General features: G+C 47.5%; 1 protein-coding gene across 3 annotated transcripts in view; it reads left to right on the plus strand.

Annotated features, from left to right (window-relative positions):
- Nucleotides 1-20,942, plus strand: part of PIEZO2 (piezo type mechanosensitive ion channel component 2) — a 334,394-nt gene that overhangs the window by 262,166 nt on the left and 51,286 nt on the right. For all 3 annotated transcript variants that reach the window (XM_060028655.1, XM_060028656.1, XM_060028657.1), the window contains 12 exons: nucleotides 752-928; nucleotides 1,216-1,341; nucleotides 2,731-2,931; nucleotides 3,512-3,716; nucleotides 3,811-3,912; nucleotides 4,958-5,123; nucleotides 6,733-6,976; nucleotides 9,376-9,472; nucleotides 10,535-10,694; nucleotides 14,583-14,672; nucleotides 16,837-16,958; nucleotides 18,014-18,085. In XM_060028655.1, coding sequence (XP_059884638.1) covers nucleotides 752-928; nucleotides 1,216-1,341; nucleotides 2,731-2,931; nucleotides 3,512-3,716; nucleotides 3,811-3,912; nucleotides 4,958-5,123; nucleotides 6,733-6,976; nucleotides 9,376-9,472; nucleotides 10,535-10,694; nucleotides 14,583-14,672; nucleotides 16,837-16,958; nucleotides 18,014-18,085 — 1,762 coding nt within the window. The remainder of the gene's footprint in view (nucleotides 1-751; nucleotides 929-1,215; nucleotides 1,342-2,730; nucleotides 2,932-3,511; nucleotides 3,717-3,810; nucleotides 3,913-4,957; nucleotides 5,124-6,732; nucleotides 6,977-9,375; nucleotides 9,473-10,534; nucleotides 10,695-14,582; nucleotides 14,673-16,836; nucleotides 16,959-18,013; nucleotides 18,086-20,942) is intronic.

A 20,942-nucleotide genomic window follows, 5' to 3' on the forward strand; every position in this document is an offset into this window, starting at 1 on the left:
CCCCCTCTCTGCCCCACTACCCCAGTTTGGGCCCTTGTCATTGTTCTCCTGGACAACTGCAGTGGGTGTGAGCTGGTCCCCTGACCTCTGGCCCAACCCCACTGATGCACCTGCATTCCTCAGCTACACTATCTAAATAAAATGCAATATTTCCCTAGGGTTTCCCAGTGGAAAGCCCTTCAGCACTCTCTGCTTTCTGCAGGAGGGGTTCATGTACATGGTTCTAAAGGGTCCATCAAAATGTGGCTCCCAGATGCATGTCCAGCCTCCCTTTCTGCTGCTGTTCACCGCTGTTGAGTCCAAAATCTCCAGCTGTTTGGGGTCACCTGCTCCTATCATGCTACTTCATGCTTTGCTGCCTTTGCTTGTATATCCTTTACCTGAAATGCACTTCTCACCTTTCCTGGCCTGGCTGACTTCCTGCATCCTTCAACGCACAGCTCAGGAGTCATCTCTGCCAGGAGATGTTCCTGAAGCTCCAGATTGGGCCAAGGACCCCCTGTGGATGTTCTCACAGGAGCCTGTTCACCCGTGTAGTTTGCCGCTGCTACGTTATTTGACATCACCTGGTTATACACCTGTCTGCCTACAAGACATGTGTCTTAACACTCGGGGCCATGCCTTGCCCATGCAAGGAACTCAATCAGCCTTTGCTGAACTCAGCAGAACAGGATCAATCAGGTTGCCAGGTTTTGTAGACGTTGTGCCGTGTTGTGTATTTTTGTCCCCATTTCTGATTTTCTGTTTTCAGGTGTCTCTGTTCAACTATGTATTTTTGATTTCTTGGGCTTTTGCTCTGCCGTACGCCAAGCTCCGCCGCCTGGCTTCAAGCGTCTGCACTGTCTGGACATGTGTGATCATTGTCTGCAAAATGTTGTACCAGCTGCAGACCATTAAGCCTGAAAACTTTTCTGTCAACTGTTCCTTGGTGAGCCTCAGACACGGGGTTGGTGGGGCAGGGGGGCAGGGGAGGCATCTCTTTGCCTGGCCTTCAGGGAACGGAGGCAGATACTGGGGGACACACATCCCCAGAACATCCTGTCTGGCCTTCAGCAGCTCAGCAGGTTGGAGGCATTCTGGCCCCCCATCTCTTCTGATGCTGAGATTTCCCCTGTGAAGTGGGTCTTCTCTCCCCCCAACTGTAGCTGAGGGAGACTACTCTGAACTCTCCTAATCCATGGGGCCATTTCTTACTCCCCTTTCTCTTCTTTTCAGCCAAATGAAAACCAAACGAATATACCCCTGCAGCAGCTGAACAAGTCTCTGCTCTACAGCGCCCCCATTGACCCAGCAGAGTGGGTCGGCCTGAGGAAGTCCTCTCCTTTGCTTGTCTACCTGAGGGTAAAGCCTTTGTCACCCTAAGTTTGTGTGTCTGCCAAGTTAATGTCTGGAGCCCTTTCCCAGGAGATGCTAACTTCAGCTTTGATAGGGGCCTCATCCTCTTACATGGCGTTTGCAGTCACCTTCGAAACAGACAACTGAACATTAAAATCAGTATTGCATTATGCTGAAAAGAAATCGATCGAGTAGTCTGAGATCCATTGAATAACGTATGACAAGTATATTCACTGGAACATTATAAAACCACTCAAAGACAGAGGTAGATTGACACTATCAGACACTGAAAGATGTCCAAAATGTACTGTAACGTTGAAAAGAAAAGCAAACTTCAAAACACCATACATAGGATGAAGTCTTTTAGACACAAAGAAAAAATACTGAGTAAATTATACCAAATGGTCAGCAGTGATCGTTTCTGAGAAGTAGGTGTCACGTTACAAGAAATGTTTGCTATCTAAATTCTACAAATTTAACCAAGGGCGTATGTTATGTTTAGAGGTAGCCAGATAAAAAGAGCATATCTCTGAAAAGGGAATTTTGATTGCAAGTAGTTGTAACAAACATAAGGAAAGCAGTATAGTTCAGATTATTCACATTTTATTCTGATGGATAATCTGAGCATTCTACTTTGATGGATTTTGCTGACAATGCACTTAAAACCTTTGTACTCAACTCCCAGAATCTGAAAGTGCGCTCAGCATCTCACTTTGCTTGGTGTAGCTTTCTAGTTTTTTTCTCATATGGCAGGTATCATTTGTAATGTATGAATGATATCTACCATTGAGAGCTGTTGTGAAGATAAAACAAACTTATATTTGAAAAGGGGGATTAGAATAGTGTCTGGCACATAAGTGCTATCATTTTATTAATAATTGTTATCATCACTATTATTATTTTGTGGTATAATCAGCGTATTTTTCCACCTACTGCTCTCTCTAGCCAGCTTTCAGAGGTGTTCAAAAATCCCCCCTCTAATGCCAGTCCCACTCGGCAGTTCAGTCTGTTTCCTGGGGTCCTTGTAGGACACTGTACAAGGGTTTCTCACTTTCAGTCGCAAAGAAGGTTGGACGACCCTCCCAAAGTAACTGGACAAGGCTTCCAGGTTCAGTGGGTACTTTTTCAGGAACAGGCATGACCATCACCTGTCTTTGGTGTAGAGGTTCCAGATCCTTTTATCATGGAAATTAGCCTGATTTGCATATTGGAGATAACTCCACCTTTGTTCCCATAAAACAGGGAAAATGAGCATTGAATTCAAGACTGTATTTTATAGAGGTGGGATTTGATCATGCACTGTTCTTTTAGACACCCAGAATGGAACGAGATGGTATCTCGTGGGGATTGTTTAAATGACCGCGTGGCATCACGTGCAGTTTACTTGCTTTCCAGAACAACCTCCTGATGCTGGCCATTCTGGCCTTTGAGGTCACCATCTACCGCCATCAGGAGTATTATCGCGGTCGGAACAACCTCACAGCCCCCGTGTCTAAAACCATCTTTCACGACATTACGAGACTCCACCTGGATGATGGACTTGTCAATTGTGCCAAGTATTTCATCAATTACTTCTTCTACAAGTTTGGTCTGGAGGTGAGTTTCCTTGCTGACCTGTTTTCTTTCTTTCCTGTGAAAATTCCAGTGGCTGCTTTTGGCCAGGTGTCCACTGGGGCTTTGTGGCACGTCTCTGTCCCCTCAGGATCCGGGAGGAGCCTAACTGAAGGGTTAGCCTGGCCTGGTTGAAAGTCTCCAGGACCTGGTGCCAGTCCCCTGCTCTGTGGCAGTGGACATGGCCTCTCGGGATCTCTGGTCTTACAGATGTGTGGATGTCTGTTTTGTGCCTTCCGGATGTGTAACCTTAGCCAAAATGCACTGTTTTGACCTGAATGGTGTGGCAGGCCTGCCCTCGATAGAATGTACTTGGAACAGTGACGTTTCATGGAGAGATCATAACGGTAATTCCCTCCACCATTTGAAGTGGTTCTTATTGAGGGTGACCTGGTCAGTTTTTCTGTCTTCGTGATGCAAACACCCCAAAGAGGCAGCGCAGGTGAACACCTGCAGGGACCCGGCCCCAGGAATGCAGGTCTCCACCGCCCGCTTGGGGTGGGCCGCCGACACCACTCCCCTTCCCCGTGAAGCCGACTCTCTGCTTCTTTTCATCCTTACACAGACCTGTTTCCTCATGTCAGTTAATGTGATCGGACAGCGGATGGATTTCTACGCCATGATTCATGCCTGCTGGCTGATTGCCGTCTTGTACCGGCGCCGAAGGAAAGCCATCGCGGAGATCTGGCCCAAGTACTGTTGCTTCCTGGCCTGCATCATCACCTTCCAGTACTTCATCTGCATCGGCATCCCTCCCGCCCCGTGCCGAGGTGAATGCCCCCCACCGGGAGCCTGCTCAGGGACAGTGGGGACAAGGGCACGGAGGGGTGCCCTGACCCGGCTCCTCCCGCCTCCACCCTGCAGATTACCCCTGGAGGTTCAAGGGCGCCAGCTTCAATGACAACATCGTCAAGTGGCTGTATTTCCCAGACTTCATCGTGCGGCCCAACCCCGTGTTCCTCGTGTGTAAGTGGGGCCGTTGGGATTCCCACTTGCTCGTCCTTCTCCTGGTGGTGCGTTTGTGGGCCCCCCTACCCCACATACAGTCACAGGCTGGTTTCCACGCATCAGCATCCCAGGCTGCTAGTGGCTTCTGCTGGCCCTGTTACATCTGCAGAGTTAATACATAGCATCAGAAACACCATGTTCGCTTTCATGATTTCACTTCCCAATGCACAACCCCGCTCTCCGCCACCACACACCCACCTTCTAGAAGGTGGACTGCAGGGGGAGGCCTTGTCCTGGGCAAATTGCTTGCTTCTTGCTGCCACCGCAGACACCTACAGGTGGGCTGGGGTAGCCGGAAGGACGCAGCCGGACCACAGATGCTCCTGAGTGGGGCTGCAGCCCGAGCCCGTCCAAGGGCGGGTGACCGTCCAAAGGTTAAGGTCTGGGCACCCGCCGTAGGGGGTGGAGATTTGGTGCTGCCCACCCACATGCGGGTGTAGATTAAAGACAACGCCTCTGGGAGGGGAAACTGTTCTGGGCAGCCGGCCATGAGGGCAGCTCCGTCGTCTCTACCCGCCCCCATCGGCCACCGTCTTCACCTGCTCTCACCAGCCTCCACGTCCTGTATGTTCTGGTAAGTCTGGTTACCAGTGCAGAGGGGGACGGAGAGGACAAAGAAAGCCAGAACGCCTGCATCTACGGCCTGTGAAGAGATAAAGATGACGGAAAGTGCTCAGTGGCCCCTCAAAGCTTCAGGGGGAGATCAATGCAGGCAGACATTGTCGTGTAAGAGATTCATGAAGACTAGTCATCGCCTGTTACTTTCACTCACCGACGAGCATACAGCGTCCAGGGACTCTCCCCTGGGAGCCCCGGAGCGTCTGTGGTCCCTCCTGCGTCCCCGTGGTGGGTGGGGGAGGTTGGAATCCAGGAGGAAGTGAACTCCCAGGACGTAACTCAGGTAGCAGATGAGGAGCCGCTGGTACCCCGTGGGGACCCCTCCTCGCATCCCTAGATGCAGAGGGGGAGCAGGGGGTTTCAGTTCCCGTGTCTGTCTTGCCAGATGACTTCATGCTGCTTCTGTGCGCCTCCCTACAACGGCAGATTTTCGAGGATGAAAACAAGGCCGCCGTGCGGATCATGGCAGGTGACAATGTGGAGATCTGCATGAACCTGGATGCGGCCTCGTTCAGCCAGCACAACCCCGTCCCCGACTTCATCCACTGCAGGTAACGCAGCCGCCCGAGCGCACAGCCCCTGGGAAGGTGCATCCCTGGAAACTGTGCCTCCAGCTCCCCCTGCCTTTCCCGGGGAGCTGACCCGCTGATTGCACCCCCAAAGGCAAGAATCATGGGGCAGGATGGCCCAGTGGTCTGGAAGCCGAGCCTCCCACGTTTCCTCCATCCTCCGTGGACAGCCCTCAGCAGCTCTGGAAAGCAGCTGCCCCTGAACCCCAGGACAGCCCCGGGCCTCACTTGCTGCCCGGGAGCCCCAGAGGCTCCTCCACAGAGCGTGTTGGCTGGTGTTTCCGTGTCCTTCTCACAAGCTTAGTTTTATGATTTCTGAAACTGAAGCAAGTCAGGGCTGAGGAGCGGAGGCCAGGCCTCCTGCAGGAGGAATTAACAGCTGCAGGCAGGGGAGGGATATGTGTGGAAAACATACAGTGTGCTAACGCGCACGTGTTGCACGCGCACACTCACACTCAAACACGCCAGCAGCCCAGTTCTACTGACTTCAAGCCACACACATCAGGAGGCCCTGTGGGCGTTCAGATCTCACCCTGGACTGAGTCACTAACATTACCTGTATGATCCTGGGATGCTGAGAAACACCGACATCTTATTCATTCTCCTGTGTGTTAAATCAAGGATGAGTGTAATATATTTTAGGAAAAGAATCATAGAAACATTTAAAAGTGTTGAATGTTTTAGTCTAAGAAGAGTAAAGTTCAAAAGTTCGCTTATGTGACAGTGTTCGTCTAAGGCACAACTTATTCCCTAACGATGCTGGGCAGTGTTGCACGTATTTATCAGAGGTGACTTGTTAACTCCCACAAAATAGCAACTCTTTTATCAAATATCTGACCCACAATTGGTTCTTCTCTGCTTCTTTCCAAATCTGGGAAGAGAAACAACCAAAGCAAAACCTCCAAAACTGAGAGACTGTAATTAAGTGAACGCAGATGGGCCGATGGCCCAGGCCAGGGGAGCCGCGGCAACTACTTTCATTGCGGGAGGATGGAGGCCCGAGCACCTGCCTCCTTCAGGGAGTTATAGTGGAAGAATGGCTGCCACATGTCAGCTGAGGGAGGTGCAGAGAAACTGTTGGACAGAGCCTGGAAGCTCTGGGTCTGCTTGGGCAGAACTACTTCTCATCTGGAGGAGAGATTTTCACCTCTAGCAAAATCTTTGTATTTGTTTTAATCGATTAAGTTCCAGTTCATGGAAAGGACTCCCTTTTTAACTATTCTCTTGCTCCAGGAGGCATCTGTATCTTAGAATTTCCTCGGCCTCCTATAGAAAGACAGAGAGGGTTTTGAGTACTCAGGTAGTAGGCAGAAAATGGTGCCACTTGTGCGACGTTTGGCCCAAATTCGATGAAAATAAACACGCACATGGTGTTTTCACAAGGTACCACTCTGTCCATCACTAACTGGGCGAGGGTTTCCTGTGGACCAGGCAGTGATCAGTGAGAGAGGAACACAGAGCTCCCAGGCTGGCCTGGACAGAGCCTGCAGACAGAGTCAGGAGGAGAGTGTGAATTTGTTCCTTCCTCAACTAGAGTGTCCCGACTTGATCTGTGCTGTCGTTTGTGTCGTCTTTCGGTTCTGTTTTGCAGATCGTACCTGGACATGTCCAAAGTGATCATCTTCAGCTATCTCTTCTGGTTCGTGCTCACAATCATCTTCATCACCGGGACGACCAGGATCAGCATCTTCTGCATGGGTTACCTGGTGGCCTGCTTCTACTTCCTGCTCTTCGGGGGCGATTTGCTGCTGAAGCCCATCAGGAGCATCCTGCGGTACTGGGACTGGCTGATCGCATACAACGTCTTTGTGATCACGATGAAAAACATACTGTCGGTAAGTGGCTCCGCCGTATGACACATTTGTGGTTTCAGCGTCAGAGTCAACGATCCGTTCAGTGGTTATTAAAAGCCCGTGGCCCGTCACCCTGCTCTCTTAAAAGCCCCAATAAGATGCTTGCAAACTCAGAATTCAAATGACCATTCATTACTCGTTGTTTTACCACATTAAGAAGAATCCTTTTTGCTCATTTCCAGCCTCTCAAGGACAAGAGGATATGTCTTCATAGGAATAAACTCTAAAATGTATTTTATTAATTCAGATCCATCTCTTCTGAGGAACGATCGGTGATCATTCCTACGACGGGCTGCAGTGTGGCCCTTTTATGAGTTGAATCAGTCATGGGATGTCTTCAAAAATTGGATCATATTGGCTAAAAGCAACTCTTTTACCTAGAAAGGGCTGTGGAAGTGTAAATAGAATGGGCGCGGCTCTCCATGACACCGCTGGGGGTGGGGATGAGGAGGGATGGACCCCTGAAGGCACAGATGTTTTATGAAGCCCTGAGATGAGGGTGGATGCAGGGGAAGCTTTACGGCTGATCTGAGCATCAGCGTCTGGACTAGAAAACAGCTCAGACAGTGGAGGGTTGAGACAAACATCTCCCGTCCACAGAACGTGGCTGCTTCTCTATTAAATATCCATGTTCCAGGGCACATCGTGGCCACTTCCCTGGTAGATAAACTGCCCACGAGTCATGCCGGAATCACATGGATTCTTTTAGGCCACAAAGACACCTTTTAAACTATTTATTGTGTCAGGAAATTAAACAACGACCTTTCAGGAGCTGAAGGAGTTAATCCACCCCTACCTCCAGCTTAAAGTGAATCCCAGGGCCTGCTACTCAGCGGCTGTAACTGACAGTGCATTAGAAGAACAGTGATGTACGACTTCCTGCTTCCCCCCTTCCTGGTACTTACAGATGAGCTCACCAGACAATTCTACTGGAAAGCATTTGACTTTTTTATTTGGGCACGTGCACTGCTGTGTTTAGAAATCTGGGGAAGCCAAGTCTATGTCACCAGGAGTATGTATTTGAAGAACTTATTTTGTGTCGTGACCATTAGAATGCTAAGTTTCTAGCTGATAGTCAAAATGATTTTTATTCATCAGTTCAACCCCAGCAGTGTGTGTTTGCCTGCGGGGTGGTGTTGAGAGTTGTTGGAAAGGGCATGAGATAGGACGGGAGGTCACCCTTTCATCCTAAAGCCCGTCTGATGGGCAGAGATCTGCGGCTGGAGGCCGATCCCTATGACTGTTCCTGGAAAGTGTGTGGCTGCGGCATCCGCTCATTCATTCATTCGTTCTCTAAACCTGTGTTGCAGACCTGATCTTTGCCAGGCACTGTTTTATATCTTGAAGAACTAGAGGTGAATAGTACGCAGATTTTACCCCTAAGGAACTCACATTCTAAAAGAGAAGATAGACTTTCTTATAAATAATTACAGTACACTCTGTTAATGCTCATCGTGACAGTATTTTAGGAAAGCAGTACAAAACAGGATGCCTAATTTCTGGCCTGGGTAAGTTGGGAAGAGGCTTCCTGGAGACGTTGCCATGTGAGCTCATCAGAAACTTGAATTCAGGGGTGTCCAGGGAGACAGAGGGGGGAAGAGATTCCCTGAGGAGGAGGCTATTTTCCCCCCTTGGGATGTGAACTTAACTGTGATAAGACATCACTGTTGTGAGACAACAATGTGACAGTCAACAAAGAAGTCTCCTTTACTCAGAGAATTGGCTGAAAAAGCATTGGCTCGGGCTTCCCTGGTGGCGCAGCGGTTGAGAGTCTGCCTGCCGATGCAGGGGACACGGGTTCGTGCCCCGGTCTGGGAAGATCCCACGTGCCTCGGAACGGCTGGGCCCGTGAGCCATGGCCGCTGAGCCAGCGCTCTGCAACGGGAGAGGCCACAACAGTGAGAGGCCCGCGTACCAAAAAAGAAAAAAAGAATTGGCTCCAAGCACATCCTCTCTTCCTGCTCTAAGAGCTACACCAGGCAGCTTATGTTTGTGACCATCTCCTGGCAAATAGCATAGGTTTACTACGTCTGACTCTGTCTGACTCGTGAGAGTCAGAATCCCAGTCCTGGATCCGTGCTCACCCGTTTGCCATCACAGAGCCGGGCTGGTTCCTAGGGTGGTCTGAGATTTCCTCTTTGAAAAGAGAGGAGCTTCCAAGTTCAGAAAGCGTCACGCTCAGGGTTCTCCCCTTGCTCCTTGAGTTTAACTCCCTGAGGAAGTGAAGCATCAGGCGCTCTACCCGGTGGGGACTGGGTTTGGGGCCCCATCCACCACCAGACTGGGACTTTGGGAATTCTCGCACGTGTTGGGATTGCAAGACATCAGCCTTTTCTCCGGCTGTGGAGCTTCAGGATATGCCTTTCCCCTTTGTTTTTCAGATAGGAGCATGCGGCTATATTGAAAAGTTGGTTCAAAATAGTTGCTGGTTGATCCAAGCTTTCAGCCTGGCCTGCACAGTCAAGGGCTACAAAATGCGTAAGTATGAAAAGCAAATTTGGGAACAAAAGCACAAAGAAGGAAGGGCAGTGTATTGTTCTAATTTAGAAACTGGGCCGAAGCCCCTGAAGGGAAGAGGTGAAGGGACGTGAGTCAGCGTCTGCACGGAGCTGTGGGCTTGTGCCACGCTGGGGATCTGTGCTCAGGACACACACCCCCACCGCACCTCTCATCCTCTTCCACAAACGTCCCTGTCCCCCTCCCCAAGCAGGTCTAGGGGGCAGTTGTGGCCTTCAGCAACTCCTTGAACTTCCTTGAGTTACAATGGGAAGGGTCACAGATGCCCACACACACCTGTGGCTGCTGCGGTTGGAATCTCGGTCATCAAGTAGCTCTGCCTCCAGACCCCCCCCTCCTCTGAAGCTCAGAGAACCTCCACCGTGGGAAGACAGTTGGGAGCAGCAACAGGGTGTCTGGAGTTAGATTCCCACCTGTACAGAGGCAGGAGTTCCATTTCCGCCCCTCTGTGTCTTGCATCAGAACCCTGGACAGCACCTCCATCCTCCTTGGCGCCCAGGATGGGGCCTAGAACATGAAACCCCTCCCCCAACTCTGCCTTCCAATCCTTACTACACTTTGCAGAGGATGAAGAGGCACTGGAGTTTGTTCTGACTTAGGATCAGATGTTCTGTTGACACCCCTTCTTCCGATAGACCGTACCTGCTCCCCTGGCTACCCCTGGGGAAGCCCATTCCCAGAACATGTGTCTTTTTTGTACCAGAGATTTCCTCTGGCATTGGGACATAGATGTTATTTCTCCATGGCCCTTACTGGGTGGGAGGGGTCCCTTTCCATCCTCTGCCTTACATTATCAAGAGCTCACTTTGTGGTCAGCCTTGTGAATCAGTGCTGATACTGGATTTGAAGTGTGTGCCCTTGGCTGGGAATAAACCCACTCAGAGGGACTCAGTGCATCGGAAGTTTGCTCTTACACCTGTGTGATTGCCCAAGTCTGATCATGCCACGAGGGTTTATAAAATAACAATGAAAATGGGTGTAAGTTTTCATTTTTTTCTTCTTTTTCTTTTTCTTTTTGCCCAGCTGATGATGATTCCTCGTGTAAACTGCCGAGCGGGGAAGCAGGGATTATTTGGGACAGCATATGCTTTGCCTTCCTTCTGCTGCAGAGAAGAGTTTTCATGAGTTACTATTTCCTGCACGTCGTGGCGGATATAAAAGCTTCACAGATCCTGGCTTCGAGGTGGGTCAGGCCAAGGAGTCAAGGGGTTTCTCTTAAGAAACCTGTCAGGAAGTGATATTGCACTCTTGATTCCTGTCTGAGCTTGCTTGTAAAACCCACAAGAAATTAAGAGATTCCTTCCAGGAAAACTGATCCGAGACGGCTTTAGCCCAAGGCCTTTAAGATCTAAAACAGAAGAGTAACAAGCAAGTCTATGGAGGGAATCACACCTTATGAGGACTGGGACACCCTTGAAGGTTAAAGATGGGCTGGTTGTCTGAGCCCCTCGGTCCAGACCTCATCACTGGAGTAGGTCCTCTGGCCTCAGTCAGAACAGGAACATAGGCCACGTCGGTCCAGAGTCTAGTCCGTCTCCCCCCACCCCCCACCCCCACTGCCGCCTCCTTTTTAAGAAGAAACTCCTAAAGACAGAGAAAAACATAATCTGTTATTTTTCAGACCGTAGACAGAGGAGCGTGTTACTCCAGCCTCACCCTAAACCCTTCCTGTTTGTCTTTCCTTATCCCCTTCCTTTCAGGCTCTTCTTCCCCAACAATCTGATTTTTTCCTTCTCTGGGCCAGTGGCACTGTTTATTACTTTCTCCTTAGATTCCCCCTTTTTCCATTTTCTGCCCCCAGTCGTATAGGTTTAGGGAAAAGACTGGGAAGAGACCTAGGTACTAAAGAGGAGGCCATTGAGATGGGGGTCAAAGGGCAGCTGCACGATCCCCTAGAGCGAGCTTGTCTCTGAGACCCTGGCCCTGCCTCAATCCCATGGGACCCATGGTGCTAAACGACCTTATAAATGCTAGCTTGTATCATGTCAATTACCAGTATTGATCATTCTGATTCTCTCTCTACCACCAGTGTTCCCAGAGCCTATTTCTTCTCTGCCAGGAGAAGCAACATGTGTATTTCAAAGGTCCATTTAAAGGCTGAGAATTCCCAGCCATTGTTAACTAACCTGGAGCCAAATAGGATGAGGACCCAGTCGGGCACCTGCATTTTTTTTTTCACATCTTTATTGGAGTATAATTGCTTCACAATGGTGTGTTAGTTCCTGCTGTATAACAAAGTGAATCAGCTATACATATACATATGTTTCCATATCTCTTCCCTCTTGCGTCTCCCTCCCACCCTCCCTATCCCACCCCTCCAGGTGGTCACAAAGCACCGAGCTGATCTCCCTGTGCTATGCGGCTGCTTCACCCTAGCTATCTATTTTACATTTGGTAGTGTATATATGTCCATGCCACTGTCTCACTTCATCCCAGCTTACCCTTCGGGCACCTACGTTTAATCCGAGGAGCCTTGCTGCACCCTCAGCCCTCACCATGTAGATGGACGCTGACTTCATTTAGGGACAGTAGTTTACCATTACAGTTGTCTTCCTAACGCCCAGGACGTCATTTTCAGAGCAGAGCATAATGCCTCATCCCAATAGTAACCTTATTTACTTGTATGTAGCAGCCAGTCCTTTTGCTAGCAAATGCATCTCTCTCACCTTCCCCTAAAATTCGGTCCTTAGACACTCCGGACATAATAGTAAGCCAGCACCTTTTTCTCAAAGTTGTCACAATTATTCACAAAGCATAATCTTCCTGTTATAGAAACTGGTGGCTTTGGTCAGAGTACAGCTCATGCTTGTCCAAAAACAACCATGTCTTAATAAGCACTGAACTCACAATGCAACTTCCAAAGACTAGACTAGACATTCATTCATTCACTCGTTTGCCACCTGCTCTGTTATGAGGAGGTGGATGCTTGCCATGCGTGCCCTCCTAGAGCCTGCAGACGGGCAGGGAGAGGGACCCGTCCACAAGCCGCTGCAGGTGGTGGGACACGCGTGATGCAGGAGGCATTCGGGAACCTGGGGACTGTAGGCAGGTGTGCAACCAGCCGCGGGGCAGGACCAAGGCAGCCTCCATTCCAAGCTACAGCCTGAGGGATGAACAGGAGTGAGAGGAGGAAGGTGCAGGAGGGAGACAGCCGAGGGAGGTTCCCGGGGGGTCGGAGTGGCTGGCACACAGACACGTGAAGATGAAGACAGTAAGTGGAGAGAAACAAGCTGCGGGAAGGCCAGACTATCAGGGGCCTTAGAACCACGTTTATGACTTTAGAAGTGGCTGCACTTGCTTTTCAGTGGGCTGCAGGACAGATGGGGTCTAAGCAGGACCATAGGCGAAGGGACCAGGTAGGTGCCTGCTCTGGTGATCCAGGATGGAGGTGATGGCCGGGACCAGGAAGGGATAAATTAAGATAGTTCAGAGGTGAAACTGGCCCAGGTGGAAATCGATGGGTTGGCAGGGAGGTGGTGATGGGAAGGGAAGAGGGGAGGGCACTGTGCCCAGGATTCTGGCCTCAACAGGTGGTGGGGGGACAGCCCCAAAGGTAGAGGGTCTGAGGAGCTCTCAGCCGGGAGCGGAGTTGGGCTCCGACTGTGGAGCTGTGGGTCCATGAGCTTGTGAAACACACGCAGCCCGTCGGGAAGCCCTCGGGCAGCTGAGTGGACGGGTCTGGAGATGTGAGGAGACTTGAGGGTCATCGATACACAGACGGTGTTGGGGCAGTGGAGTGATTGGAGCTGCCCGGAGAGAATGTGGAGGTGAGACAAGGACCCTGGGCAGCAGTCACACCTCAGAGATGGGTGGGGAGTCTGAGCCAGTAGGAGAGCGTGGGCCCGAGGACAGCGGCTTCAGAGCGGAAATTCAGTAGACAAGATACGCAGAGACAAGGCTGAACGCTGAAATCAGTGACCTCGACAGGTGGGGTCAGAGCCAAACACCAGCGAGTTCAGGTTGAGGTGACAGCTTGGGGATGGTGCCTGCAAGATATTTGACTGCAGGGACAGTGATGCAAGGCCGTGCGTAGAAACCCGTGCGGTGTGTTCTTTTTCTAAGATCAGCAGACCCGAGCATGGTTGCATGCCTGTGCGCAGGATGCGGTGGGGATGGGAAGGTAGAGATGCAGGAAGAGGGGCTGAGAGGGAGGGCCAGGGCCCCTCAGGCTGCGGATGGGGAGGCGCTGGCCACTGGCGTGGGCTGTCACCTTCTCCACGTCACCGCAGGAAAGGCCATCTGGGGTGGGTGGCAGGAGGCTGAGAATCATTGCCTCGTGACTTTGTTCTCTCTGGAAAGCACGCAGCTGGGTCGTCTGCCAGGAGTGAAAAGCCCTTGACAGAATTCTAGTTTGAGGAAAGTGTAAGGAGCTTGAAACAGCCGCTGTAGAAAAGCAGAATTTCCGTGGCATGGGGGAGGGGGCAGTTCACCAGATCCTCTGCCCAGCCCTGCATTCCTGCACCTCTGCCGCCCCGTCATCAGGCAGCACGGGACCGGCATCCCAACAGGCTCCCGCAGACGGGATGGACCCCAATGGGACAGAGCTGAGGATACGGAGAAGTTGATGAGCTCTAGGGGACCTGGAAGTGGCTTGAAAAGTGAGAAGGAACAGAAGGGAATGGAAGGACAGGAGGAAGAGAATCAAAGGGAAGGGGCTGGACGGCCCATCCCGTTGCATTTCCCCTCACGAAGCCCCAGCTTGCTCCACGCCCTTTCCTGCTTACTGAGTAGAAAATGAACCTGAACTCACCCCTCCTTAAATGTCCCCTCATGGGACGACCATAATGAGGGCAGGTCAGGGGCACAGGCTTTAAGAGGCTTGAAGGGGCCTTGACAGTCTCAGAAAACACACACCGTTTTCTTTTCTCTTATCCTCAGGGTTGTGAGCAGCCCCTCCCGCCAGGGGAGGCAGGAGGCGGTGCGTGTCCATCCACAGGGAAGGGACTCCCACTCCCAGCCAGGCAGCTGCCCCCAAAGAATTGTTTTCTAGCCTTTAGTAACCGTTGTCAGGGGAAGGTGGGTAACACCGATAAAAATGCTCATTTGTTCCATGTTTCTGACTTTCTTTTAGGGGGGCTGAACTTTTCCAGGCCACGATTGTAAAGGCTGTAAAGGCAAGAATTGAGGAAGAGAAAAAGTCCATGGACCAGCTTAAGAGGCAGTAAGGATGCTTTCCTTTTATTTGGGGTTTGCCTGGTCCCATTCTGCCAGCTCTCAGCTCCCAGGGAGCCCCAAGCCCTGAGGAATCCGTTTGTGGTAACTTTCACAACTGCCCAGGTGTTTGCTCTGGGTGTTGACTGAAATGGAAATGGTCCAAAGGAGGAGAGCATGGGGTGGGGGGAAGGGGGCCGCCATGGGCGGTCCTAGTTCAGATGCTTACTCGGGAGCCTTGGGCAGGTCTGCCGAATTCTCTGAATTCCAGTTTCCATTTTTAAATCAGGACTCACAGTTCTACCTGAGTATTGGTAAAGATTAAACAGTTAGTGAATGAGACCGGGTCGTTCCCAGTAATACTCACTTGAAGTCCATCATATCTGTGGGTTAAGTGAACAAATACAGAGTTCTCACTTTGGAAGGATCTTTAGAGATAATGTAATCCAGTCTGCTTGGGAAGAAACTGATGACCCATGTAATAGATGACTTAAAATCCACAACTAGGGCTTCCCTGGTGACGCAGTGGTTGAGAGTCCGCCTGCCGATGCAGGGGACGCGGGTTCGTGCCCCAGTCCGGGAAGATCCCACATGCCGCGGAGCGGCTAGGCCCATGAGCCATGGCCACTGAGCCTGCGCGTCCAGAGCCTGTGCTCCGCAACGGGAGAGGCCACACCAGTGAGAGGCCCGCATACTGGATAAAAAAAAATCCACAACTAACCAGAGGCAGTACTAGAAATACACCCCGAATTTCCCTGTATCCAGTTCAAGGCCTCCTTTCCCACCACACCATTCTGGAGAACTCAAGTAATGGACTGACTCCACCCAGGAGATCTGAGAATTCTTTCTTTCTTTCTTTTTTAATTAGCCCACTGAAAATAATTATTCTCTTAGAGTGAAATTTCTAGCAGTAAGTGGAACCTCTGAGGATTGCTAGTGCCTCCCATGTTTGGGGCCAGGTTTAACAGCTGATGGCCATAGAATTCAAAACCTAGCCACTTTCTCTAAGGAAACAGAGATACTGTCAGCCCACCAGGAAAATTCCCTGAGTTTGCTAGGACTACTTAATTCTATCCTGACCTCATTTTTCCAGCTTCTTTCCCTGTGCAAAAATATTTGCCAGTAAAAATTACACTATCCCATGGCATGGTTATTTTCACAATCAAAAATATGAGTTATGTAAAACTATAATGAAAATACAGTATGGTATAACTATTACTATTGTTGTTTCTAGCTATCTAAATCAGGTGTAGAGAAATAACAAATTTGAACCCACATGTAGAATGTGTTCTGAATTTCCCGTAAGTGAGACCTGTTACTATAATTTATGTCACTGGATTTTTCCATTTTTTTAAGAATGCATCCTCTCAAGTGATAGGTGAGAATAAAAAAGAATGAAGGCAGTGATCATTGCAAAAGACAAATATTATTTAAGCTGCCCAAAACAGAAATGTCACTTAAATCAGTTTAAAAACTTGGGCAATACATTCAGGATTTTAAGAAACTAAATTAAGAAATGAAATCTTTCACGAGGGCAGATGTGGGAGAAAAAGCTCAGCATTGCGGTTTCTGAATAGACTTCCTGAATAAACAGACAAAAAGCTGCAATTCAGCATTTTTCCAGATCCAATAAGAGCTTAGATTTGACATGGAGAAGAGTCGCAGGGTCTGATAGAATACTCGAGAACATTTGAGGAGCAACTTCCTATTTACAAAACAGTTCTCACGCGCATACATCTTTTCACCTGACCTTCACGACAACTATGTGAGGCAGACAGTATCTAAAAAGATAATGCAAAACCTGGGAGAATAAAGGATTTATATTTCATAATTTGCTGTGTTCAGAATGGCTTTGGTACAGGTATAAGTGGACTTAAAGTATTTAGCATAATTACTATTGATCATATGATTGATCATAACTATAGTTATATTGTAACTATATTGTAACATAGTAACTATTGATCATAATTACTATTGATCATATGAGCTAGCACCTGTGTAGTGCAAAATAACATGGGTATAAAAAAAAAACCAAGGAGACGTGTCGCTAATAAGTAAGCATCCACAAGTCCCAAATGTTGACCACTTTGTCCATGATTTTAGCTGTTTGCATAAAAGTGTACAGGTAACTATGGGTGTGTTCTTGGCATTGCTGCTGCTGTTTTGTTGTACAGGATGGATCGCATCAAGGCCAGGCAACAGAAATACAAAAAGGGTAAGGAGAGGATGCTGAGCTTGACTCAGGAGTCAGGGGAAGGCCAGGACATCCAAAAACTCTCTGAAGAGGATGATGAAAGTATGTTGAAACATTTCCTTCTTAGCCCAGAGTACCTTGATGTTGAGTAAAAGCATGCTATTGGGTAGGGCTGTGAAATAATGTTACTTTTCCTTCTGCCAGTTTTATCCATGTATCTTTTTAACTCAGCAAGTTTTATGTTCCCATTGTGAGTGGGATGTGTTTGTTTGTTTCATAAAGTACATATTTAATGAGTCTGTGACTTTACAAGTATCCCCCCAGTTCAGCAAGACGACTTTAATATAACCTAGCTTCTGTTTCACGGACGTGTGATTCTGAAGAAAATAGGATGAGTTTGCTTCATTTGTTCCTTTAGGGAAGCTATTTAAGATATGCAGTCTACTGTTGCCTTTGATTTCTATAAATTTTATACAAAAATTAAATATGTAGGTCTCTGAATAATAGTAGTTAAGATATCATTCAGTTATGGTCTGTTCCAATGAAACTTAAGATGAAATACATATTTATTATATCTAATTATAGATTTGTTATATCCAATTAAGTTTAAAAGCTCTTTTTAAAGATGTTTGCATGGTGGTTTTCTGTTTGAAAGGAATGGAGAAGCAATGCATGGTATTCTGCCAGTGCATAATATCTATTTATCAACAGTAAATTTATATTTTTCCAACCATGCATTAAAATGATCACAAGAGAAATTTCTGGTTATTGGAATTATGCATTTTAACAAATTATTTGCCACTAAATTGTTCTATAATATTTGGGTGATGCTTCTTTTCCGTTAATTCCATGGAAAATTTACTGTGAGATGCATTTTTGACAAATAACCCCTTCATTATTATATTTCTTCATATGCCCTCAATTCCTAGAGAGAAAGTGAAAACGTGGCGTTATGTTCATAGAATGCTGAGTATTTACCTTGTGAAATCGGCTGCTGACCCATGGAAACTTTTCAGATTCAGTAGAGTTTCTTTTCCTGACTTCTGATGTACTTTTGCAACTTGTCTAGATTTTGACAATTGAGTTGTTAAAGCGTGGTTTTCAAAGTTTGTTTTCTCACTTTCTAAGAATTAATATTTGGACATATTTTATTTTAGGAGAAGCAGACAAACAGAAAGCCAAGGGCAAAAAAAAGCAGTGGTGGCGGCCTTGGGTTGATCATGCTTCCAGTAGGTTTTCTTGATCCTCTTACAATTTCATCGATTCTAACCCTTATATCCTTGACCAGAATTCAGGCGTCCCCATGACCTGTGTGTCCCATGCATGGTTTGACGCTTGTGACTTGATAGGGGGTCAGAGGGTAGGAACTGTGATCTCTGTGGGTCTCTGAGCCCGACAGACGGAGTCGTCCAGAGCAATCAGCTGATTACCCTGTGGCTTACGTGCTCCCAAGTACCACTTACAGACTCAGAAAGGGAAGAGGGATTGATTACTGTATTATCCAAGTCTGAGGTCCAGAGTTCTGCTGAGATGTATTTGTTTCATGGCTGAAAGCCCTTCTTAAAAATGAGTTTCAGCTCTTCCTGGGACTCTGCTTTAAGGAGAACCGCTATATTCGGAGTGTCCGTGACCCTCTTTGTAAGGCACTTAACGTGAATGCCAACGAGCACCAACGCCCTCCCTCCCCGCCGCCCCATTCCCAGAGCTTTGATTCCATTTGCATGTAAAATTTCTGGGCAATTTATTAAACATAAAGATGAGGACCTTAAAACACATTTACTTTCTCACCCTGCCTCCTTCCCAGTTTCAAAACAGCTCTAAAACTACACTCTAAATTCAATGCCCAACATGTGGCTGGCCTCAGAGGCACCCGCAGCTCAGCCAGGACCAATTCAGAGCAAAGTCAGAAGATGGTTTTGGAAAAGCAGAGCTTCATAGCCACACAGAATTGGAGCATTACCCCGCTGATCACGAGAAGAAAAAAAAAATGGATGAGGAATCGTGGAACTCAGTGGCTTTAAATGCTCCGCTTGGCAAAGGACACAGCACTCACTATTGGCGATGGTATTCTAATGGAACGATCCATTTCAATCTGGCCCTCCTTGAATTTGTTAGAATATTGAATAATGATTAATTATCTTGCAAATTACTCAAAATGTCTTCAGCCGTTTGCGTCTTATGTCTCGATTACTGTAGCTAATGTAATCACGAGTAATATCACCAAGGTCCGTAACATCAGCAGGGTGATATTCAGAATCACTAGAAAATCACAGATCAGAATCCTTTCCCTCACCTAATTCTTACTGTCATTTAGATCTGGTATTGGCCTTTCACCCAAGAAATAATTTCCTAAAATCAGCAAGCCCATTTGAGGAAGTGATATTCAAAATTTGCTCAGGATACCTGGATGTAATCAAATGTAATCCCAAATATTGAATTTTAGCATATGGTATAAAAAAAATCCATGAGTTCTAAAGAGTTTCATTTTATTTGCTGCTCAAGTCCAAAGACAAAGATTCAAGTTGAAATTCCGTGTGACTCTTATGGTCCACTGGCGTGTCAGTCATGCTAACAATCTCGTAGTGCAGATGCTGTGTGCCAATTTCTATCAAGTCACAAGTAAACTGTGCCGATCTTTCTGTTTTAAAGGGCCCTTTGCTAATTTAGAGAGACCTATCCATTTCAAAATGGTGTCATACTGATGTTTTGTCCTTTCGTCCGGGGTTACATTCCTACTGCAATCGTTGTGGTTCTTTCCTTTGCTCATGTAAACATTGCATTTTGGAAGGAATTGGATATGGTCTTTGATCATCACCTTATGAGTTGGTTATCCTTGAAAGAACTTCTTCTGAAGGTTATTGACTTTAGATTTTCTGATTCATTTCACCCTCATTATATCAAGTTCTTGAAGGCTGGTATTACACTACCTGTGCCTGTTACAAGACTTCCAGTGCAATAATGCTGGGATGTGTGCCACTCATAGTTTGGAATCAGAGTCTGACCGTGGCGTTAAAATTTTTCTACAAAACATATTCCTTTTTACCAGCTGGTGAGGAAAGGAAAGGAATTGACATGAGGTTTATTTTGTAGACCGTGACGATTTCCAGAACTTGCCTGGAAGCACTTTATTGAAAGCCCTTTTTCTGATCTCTCTTGAGTCACTGGGCTTTTAAATATTCCTTAGAGGTGGCAAGTGTCTTTGGAGTGCCCTTGTGTAAACCCATTGACGACGTAATAATGCTGTTACATTGTTCATATTATGGGTAAGCATCTGAGATGCTTAACATGGTCTGTAGGGGACACCCTCTCAGTTCCATATCTATGTGCACACAAACCATTGCATCATTGCTGTTCAATGATACCTTCCATCCTCGTGTAGTGGGTCTCCGTGTCAATTCTGTATAGCCTAAGTCAGTGCCAAACGTCACTTTATTGTCAAATATCTGAACTAAAGGGCCAAGTTCCTTTGGGATACAGGTGGTGGGATTTTAAAAGTCATTTTCACACTCAGCTGTCAGCATCAGCATTCATGGTACATATATGGACCCAGGCTGGGGCAGGATAGCTATCAGAACCCAGAAACGTATATATAAGAGCTTCTCTACTTGTTATTAGCAGATAGAACTTCAGAAAATAGTCTCTATTTCCTAGTTTTATTTCAATAACAATTTATAAAGGAATTGGAGACTTCTAAAATACTTCCTTCTTTTTTTGATGTGTTAATTGTACTTGTCACATACAAATTGGCAACATTTTTCAAATAATAAAAATCAGTGTTATGACTGTGATGAAAAATGTTTGGACTCAGTATCCACATGAAAAAAAGTTATTGAAGGTATGATTGAATACAGTTGAAGCTATTGTTGATTTTAGAGGCTATAATGAGGGTAAAATGTTCAATATTGCAAATCTTGGTTTTTACTAAATGACCACGTGACGTCAAGTCCATGTGACTTTCCCTCAAATCTCTGAGCTTACCTGAAGCATTACTTTCATGGTCACCCTCACTGTCCAACAGAATGCCGTGACTTTGGTTTGTTCTTGCTTATTCTTACCTTATTTTGAATTGCGTTTATTTCCTCAGGC

Source organism: Delphinus delphis, chromosome 13 (genome assembly GCF_949987515.2).
Source record: "Delphinus delphis chromosome 13, mDelDel1.2, whole genome shotgun sequence".
Taxonomy (NCBI): Eukaryota; Metazoa; Chordata; class Mammalia; order Artiodactyla; family Delphinidae; genus Delphinus; species Delphinus delphis.